Source organism: Coenobita brevimanus, chromosome 7 (genome assembly GCF_032717465.1).
Source record: "Coenobita brevimanus isolate Jiangsu-jjx chromosome 7, ASM3271746v2, whole genome shotgun sequence".
Classification (NCBI taxonomy): domain Eukaryota; kingdom Metazoa; phylum Arthropoda; class Malacostraca; order Decapoda; family Coenobitidae; genus Coenobita; species Coenobita brevimanus.
Window position 1 is genome coordinate 20,838,325 of NC_136960.1, and position 8,033 is coordinate 20,846,357.

The window sequence follows — 8,033 nt, forward strand, 5'->3', positions numbered from 1 at the left end:
GTATCAATGTTGTCTGGAGTAGGTTCATTTGTGAAATACAAAGAACAGAATAATTGAAGGCAAAAGCACTAAAAATGCATCTTTCTCACATGTACTTTAAATTAACTGGGAAAAACTCACAGTGACATCCAAAATTCCAGAACTAATTATGAGGGTCAGAAAAATCCGTGGAGGATAAAATAATCAATAACAAATCTTAATGACGTGATACCTAGGATGAAATCGATACAAAGGTAAAGAAGTCTACCTTTTAAGGGTTTTTTGAAGTTTCATTTCATTGGAGACGTGAAAACTTCGTGGAAATAGATGAAACGGATGTAATTTGTATTTCTAACACTTGGGCTTTTAAGTATCATCAGCATAGTGATCAAATATATAATGTGCAATTTTTTCGCCGCATACCGGTTAGTGTGATATCATGAGTGATATTTGCTAAGGAAAAACTACTCCAAAGGGCTGAAGGGAAACAAAATTTTCTGTTTTTTGGACATTTGGTGAACTTTTATGATGAGAAAAGGGTCGTTTGTTTAATGGTAAAAACAGCAAGATTGAAAGCGAAAACACTAAAAATGCAACATTCTCACATGTACTCTATATTATCTGTGAGACACTCCCAGTGATGTATAGAATTCCAAAAAGATTTCTGAAGGTCATGAAAATCCGTGTCCAAAAAACTAATCAATAATAAATCTGAAGGAGGTAATATTTAGCATGAAATCGATTTACAGTTAACGACTTCTACCTTTTGAGGGATTTCAGCCCGATGATTTTCATTTCATTTGAGACATGAAAATATCGTGAAAATATAGAGGTAGAAAGGATTTTATTTGTATTTCTATCATTTGGGCTTTAAAGTGGCGTCATCAGCCTAGTGATAAAAAATATAATGTGTTATTATTCTCTGCATGCCGGTTCATGCGATTTGATGATCGATATTGACTAACGTGAAACGACTCCGAAAGGCTTATGGAACACAAAATGAACCATTTAATGTCAGGAGATTGGTTGAATTTTTACGTTAGGAACAGGGTACTAGTAACAGCATAGTTGAAGGCGATATCACAAAAGAATGCAACTTTCCCCCATGTCTTCTATTATCTGTGAAACACTCCAAGTGATATCTACGATTCCAAAAATATTTCTGGTCAGAAAATTTCGTGCCGGAAAAATTAGTCACTAGTAAAACTGAATGAAGTAATAGGGAGGATGAAATCGATTCACAATTAAAGACGTCTTTGTTTTGAGGGATTTCAACCCGAAGAATTTCATTTCATTTAAGTTAAAATATCGTGGAAATAGAGTTAGAACGGATGATATTTGTTTTTGCATCACTTGAGTTTTAAATTTGCTTCATCAGCCTACTGATCATGTATATAAAGTGCAATATTTGCGCCGCATGCCGGTGCCTGCAATATAATCATCGATATTTGGTTAAGGTAAAACCACTTCGAAAGGCAACAAATCATTAACGTTAGGAAAGTCACTTGGGTGATGCTGAAAGCCACATTATTCAGAAAAACAACACTAATATGAGTACACCGATGCATTTAGGAGGAACATTAGATGAACTGTATTAATTTCGTCTGGAGATTAGTTGCATTTTCACATTGAGAAGGGGGTCATTTGTGTAATGCAAAAAGATCATAATTGAAGGCGAAAACAATAAAAATGCAACTCTCTTACATGTACTAAATTTTCCTGGAAACACTCGCAATGGCATCGAAAATTCCAGAAACATTTATGACGCTATGTATATTTCGTGGATTATAAAATAATCAATAATAAATCTGAATGAGGTAATACGTACAATGAAATCGATTCACAGGTAAAGATGTCTTTGTTTTGAGGGATTTCAGTTCGAAGAGTTTCATATCATTTGAACGATATTTATATTTGCATCACTTAGGCTTTAAACTGGCATTATCAGCCTTGTGATAAAATATATTATAATGTCCAAGTAAGACATCTGCAGGTGATCTTGGATATCGGAACTTCCAGAACAGTAGTAAAATTAATGCAGTAAACACTCAACATAATACGAATTTTCGGCCCACCTCAGACCATCAGTAGGTATTACAATTGTTCTATACAGTCAGCTCAAACTTGATGAAAATAACAGAACTTTATTGAACCATAAAACTAAAAAACAAGTAATTAAAAAAAAAAAAAAAAAAAAACAAGTAAAATTAACCCTCCTCCTAGTATAAAAGCTTAAACAGAAATGCCAAGAATTTCTCAGAGAAGACCCAAAGAAAACTAAACCCACAAACTGAAGCATCATTCGTCTATTTGAATACTAAACTCAAACCCCTCCCAAACCTAAGCAAACGAACCACACCCACCTATTGATTCGAACAGACCATTAAATACTATTAGCTACATTGATTTCAGGTCTATACTTTTCTATTAGTAATTTTTCTCCTAGTAAAGCATCAGCTGAATTACTGAATTTGGCATGAAATTTCAAAAATTTTGGACGGATGTTCTCCAAGAATTTCTCTAAAAACCCTATACCATGTCCTATTTTGATGAGTTTAAGAAGTAATTTTTCTAAAGTTCGGTAGGATGCCAGACTACTTCCATATCGACCAAGTAAGACATCTGCTGGCGATCTTCTGAATTATGTAATATGTAGGATTACCTTTTCCGAAGAGATTCATTTCATGCGAGAGGTGAAAACATCGAGGAAGTAAAGAGATAAAACGGGTGTCATTCGTATCTCCATCACTTGGGCTCTAAAATGGCTTCATCATCCTAGTGATCAAATACATAATGTTCAATATTTTCTATGGAAGCCGGTTCGTGCGATTTGATGATCGATACTGACTAAGGTAAAACGACTCAGAAATTCTGTAGGGACACAATTGGCTGAATTTTTACTTTAGGAACAGGGTCATTTGTTTATTGCTAATAACAGCATATTTGAAGGCGAAATCAATAAAAAGTCAGCTTTCCCCATATCCTCTATATTATCTGTGAAACACTCCAAGTGATATCTAAAATTCGAAAATCATTCCTGAAGGTCAGAAAATTTGGTGCCGGAATAAATAATCAAAAATAAATCTGATTGAGGTAATATGAACCATGAAATCGATTTAAATGAACAGACGTCTTTGTTTTGAGGGATTTCAACCCGAAGAGTTCCATTTCATTTGACATGAAAACATCGTGTAAATATTGAGGTAGAAGAGATGTTATTTGTTTTTGCATCACTTTGGTTTTAAAGTTGCATCATCAGCCATATATATAAAGTAAGTGGAATATTTGCGCCGCATGCCGGTTCGTGCGATATAATCATCGATATTTGGTTAAGGTAAAACCAATTCGAAAGGCAACAAATCGTTAACATTAGGAAAGTCACTTGAGTGATGCTGAAAGCCACATTATTGAGAAAAGAACACAAATATGAATCTGTACTAATGTTGTTTGGAGATTAGTGGAATTTTTACATTGGGAACAGGGTCATTTGTGTAATGCTAAAAACAGCATAATTGATGACGAAAACACTAAAAATGCAACATTCTCACATGCACTCAAAATTATCTGTGAAAGACTCCCAGTGGCATGTTCAAAATTACAAAAACAAATCTGATTGAGGTCAGGAACGCATAATACCGCATCAATAATAATTTATGATTTAATCATCAGCCTTCATTACTTTACTCTTATTCTCATTTACTTTCAATGAGGTTCCTCGTAGGATGAAAGCGATACACCCTTAAAGAAGTTACCCGTTGAGCGTTTTAAGTCCGAATTTTGGGACGTGAAATCTCTCGTGGAAATATAGAGAATCAGCCACCAGTGCAGTAATTTTTATCTGCATTACAGCAGTGCTTCAGATTCCACTCTCCACCATCAACATTCACCAGACTCAGACCTGCACCTAATATTTTGCATTCACCTGCCTTACAAAACCGTCCATGTAAATATTAACCAACCAAGGCGACATCACACGACCCTGTCGAAACCCCACTGAAAGAACACAAAATGATCTGTACTAATGTTGTTTGGAGATTTGTTGAATTTTTACGTTGGGAACAGGGTCATTTGTTTAATGCTAAAAACAGCGAGATTGAAGGCGAAAACACTAAAAATGCAACATTCTCACATCTTATTATCTGTGAAAGACTCCCAGTGATGTTCAAAACTTCAAAAACAAATCTGAAGCGTTCTCTAATAATCAATAATAATTAATATTTAATCATCAGCCTTCATTACTTTACTCTTATTCTCATTTACTTTCAATTTCCTCCTATCACACACCCTTCAAAATTCCTCGACCAATTGGCTCAATCTCTCCTTTGAATCAGCCACCAGTGCACTCCCTCTGTACCCTCTCTAACTCTCATAATTAACACTCTACCATACCTACAACACTCAACGGACTTATACCCCTAAAACTAGTACATTCATACTTATCACCCTTGCCTTTATACGACGGGACCACACAAGCATTTGCCCAGTCAACTGGCACTATACCTTTCGCAAAGCACACATTCAACAATCTTACTAACCAGTCAACATTAGTAACTCCACCACCCTTCAGGCATTCCACAGCACACCCATCCATACCTGCAGCTTTCCCTGTTTTCATCTCCTTTACTGCCTGCTCCACTTCCTCCTTCGTGATCAAAAAATCATTCAATTCTCCCAACACATTTATTCCTTGCACCCTTCCATCCGGCACAATCTCAGCCACCCTCTCCTCCTCTACATTTAACAATCGTTCAAAATACTCTGCCCATCTCTTCCTTACTGCATCCATTTCAGTTAACATCCTTCCATCCTCTGCTTTTACTCGTTCTTCCTTCCCAGACTCTCCCTTTCGCATTCTTTTCACCTCCTTTCAAAACATTTTCTTATTCTGTTGAAAATTCTCAGTCAGCCGCTTACCCCGACCTATCATCTGCTGCCACTTTAGTATCACGCACAGCCCTTCTCGCCCTATTCCCCTTTTCTTTATACCTTTCATATGACAATCCTTTCTCTGCAGCCACACTTCATATGCACGTCTCTTCTCAGCCACAGCCATACTTACTTCCTCTCACCACCATTCACTTCCTTTTCTTACACCACCACCCACACGTCTCACACCACACACCTCTTCTGCATGCCCCACCACAATACTCTTAAATAACTGCCATTCCTCCACCACACTGCCATTTTCCCCCATCTTTCATTGCGTTCCACTCATCTTTCAATTTCTCCTGATACTCTATCTTTTTCTCTCTTTTATCCCTCAGTTTCAAAACCTCCCTGCCACACCTAACCCTCCTAGCTCTCACCCATCTCTTACCTACTCACGAATTGTCCATGCGTTAAAACTAGCTTCATTCAAATTTATTGATTATTTTATCTTCCACGAAATTCTTTGTTTAAATTATAAATCATAGGGAAACACTTCCAGAGGCATCTAAAATTCCAAAAACATTTATGAGGCTATGAGAATTTCGTGGAGGATAAAATAATCAATAACAAATTTGAATGGAGTGAGTAATAAAGGTATGGCACAAAGGCCGGGCACTAGGACCGATGTGGTCATTCAGCGCCTAATTAAAAAAAAAAAAAAAAAAAGGACCAAAAAATCTATGCTAAATATAAAGTATATCACATTCTGATAATTTCGCAACCTTAAGAATATCTGCAGAAATACCCAGAACGTGGGAGACTGCGGGTATCAAAACCCACAGTGCTCTGGAGAATATGAAATTCTCTGCAGTGAACTAAAACATGTTCCACCGTCACAGGGATGTTTCAAGCCTCACAAATGGGAGCGTCTCCACATAAAATATCGCCGTGTGTTAACCGTGTATGACCTATACGAAGTCTGGTCAGAACAACATCCAAGCGCCTGCTCGGGGTGCTGTCCGACACTGGCCAAACCTGCACAGAAGGATGTATTGCTTTCAATTATTGTTTGTAACAGTGGGGAATGACCACCTTTCCTGCCACTTCCTCCTGATAAAAACTGATATCTGTCGCCTAAGATCGGCAAAAGAGAGGAAAGTTGCCTAGCGTACCATGAACGGCTTCCTTAGCAGAGACATCTGCCTCCTCGTTGTCTGGCAAACCTACGTGAGCAGGAATCCAGCAAAACTGAAGTCTTTTGCGACGGGAAGCTAAACGATACAGCCACTCCTGAATTTGCTGGACCAAAGGGTAATTGCTGGAAAAATTCTGAATGGCTGTAAGGGCACTCAGCGAGTCAGAGTATAGGATAAACTGGCTGTCCCTACGGGCATAAGCTAGTTTTAACGCATGGACACTAGCGTGAAGCTCAGAGGTAAAAACTGAAGCGGCACCATGGAGTCTCGCCTGATGCACAGTTTCCTCAAGGATTACTGCGCAGCCAACGCCAGAATCCAATTTTGACCCATCTGTATAAATTTTAGTGGTTAAAGCATGAATCTGAGAATGTTCAAGAAAGAGGGCTTTAACTTCAGCTGAACATCTCGAATGCTTAGTACAGGCCGGTTTGCAAACATGGGCCTCTGGAATAATCCAAGGAGGGATCGGAGAATAAGAAATTTGCCGTACCTGGACTTTGTGTAAGAAGGTGTCCTGTAAAAACCCATGCATACGGATATGAAGAGGCCTTGGAAAACTCTTACGTTCCCCATACTTCTGTGCCAGACGAAAGTCCTTCATCAGACGGTAAACAGGGTTAGACAGGGGAGTCTGAGTCTTAAACATTAGTCGCAAACTAAGGTCCACTCTGCGAAGATCCAAGCGTAGCTCACCCGCCATAATGTACAGACTCTCTGCAGGGGAAGTGCAGAAGGCATCCGTGCAGATTCTCATTCCTGAGTTATGAATAGGGTCTGAAAGCTTAAGGGTAGACTTGGCCGCTGAGGAGTATATCTGGCAACCATATTCCAATTTGGAACGACATAGGGCATCATATAGTCGGAGAAGTGCTGGTCTGTCAGCACCCCAAAACTTCCCACTAAGAACCTTAAGGATATCTAGGGACCGTGTAACAGTGGCCTTTAGCTGTAGAATATGGTCCTTCCAGGTGAGTCTACTGTCAAGAGTAAGCCCCAAGAAACGCACCTTATCTTCATAGGGCAAGATGTTATCTCCCAGGAGTAGGTGAGGAATTGCTGTTGGATTCCTCCTCGAGAACTTGATAGCCATGGTTTTTTCGGGAGAGAAGCGAAAGCCCCACTCCTCAGCCCACATTTGTGCTGCATTGATGGCATTTTGCAACTGCAGTTTTGTAGTATTAGGGTCGGCTGCAGTACAGTATATTGCAAAGTTGTCAACAAAGAGTGAACTCTGGATCAGAGCTTCATTCTCAACTCTTTCGGCTACTCCATTGATGGCCATGATGAAACATGTGACACTTAAAACTCTGCCTTGGGGTACCCCCTTTGGTTGCAGAACTTGGGGGAGACTGTGCGACCAATTCGGACTCGGATATAACGCGTGTGAAGAAAACTCGGCAGGAACTGGAACATGGTCCCATACAAACCTTTAGATCGTAAGCTGGACAATAAACCCAAACGCCATATTGTATCATATGCTTTCTCCAAGTCAAAAGACTCCTGGAGTATATTTGCTAGTAATGAATCCATTCTGAATATCTGTTGTCAGGCGCAAAAGAGGGTCCATGGTGGATCGATTTCTACGAAAACCGAACTGTACGAAGGAAATGTGGCCTCCAGTCTCCAGCCACCAGGCTATCCAATGGTTAACCATCTTCTCAAATAATTTGCACAAACAACTGGCAAGTGCTATAGGTCTATAACTTGTTGGAAGTGTGGCATCTCTTCCAGGCTTAGGAATGGGAATAATGACTGACGTCCTCCAGCTCTTGGGAATGGTGGCGGGAAAACCAAATTGCATTGTAAATATCTAGCAAAAGTTGCAGATACTCATGTGGAATGTGGCGAATCATTTCGTAATGTATGCCATCTTCGCCAGGAGCAGATGACCCTGTGGCTCGTAGGGCTTGAGTCAATTCTCGGAATGTAAAACGCCTATTATATACTTCCTGGTCCAACACAGCTGATGTGCTCCCCACTGAGCCG

At 39.4% G+C, this 8,033-nt stretch overlaps 1 protein-coding gene across 1 annotated transcript; it reads right to left on the reverse strand.

Annotated features, from left to right (window-relative positions):
- Positions 1-5,982: 5,982 nt before the first annotated feature.
- On the reverse strand, positions 5,983-7,329 carry LOC145403892 (uncharacterized). Its single transcript, XM_080275523.1, has one exon. It carries the CDS (start codon positions 7,327-7,329, stop codon positions 5,983-5,985), a length of 1,347 nt encoding a protein of 448 aa, XP_080131649.1.
- Between the last annotated feature and the right edge of the window lie 704 nt (positions 7,330-8,033).

Bases quoted from the DNA above. Each gene is read 5' to 3' on its own strand.
- LOC145403892 (XM_080275523.1), bottom strand. From the start codon at position 7,329: ATGGCCATCAATGGAGTAGCCGAAAGAGTTGAGAATGAAGCTCTGATC.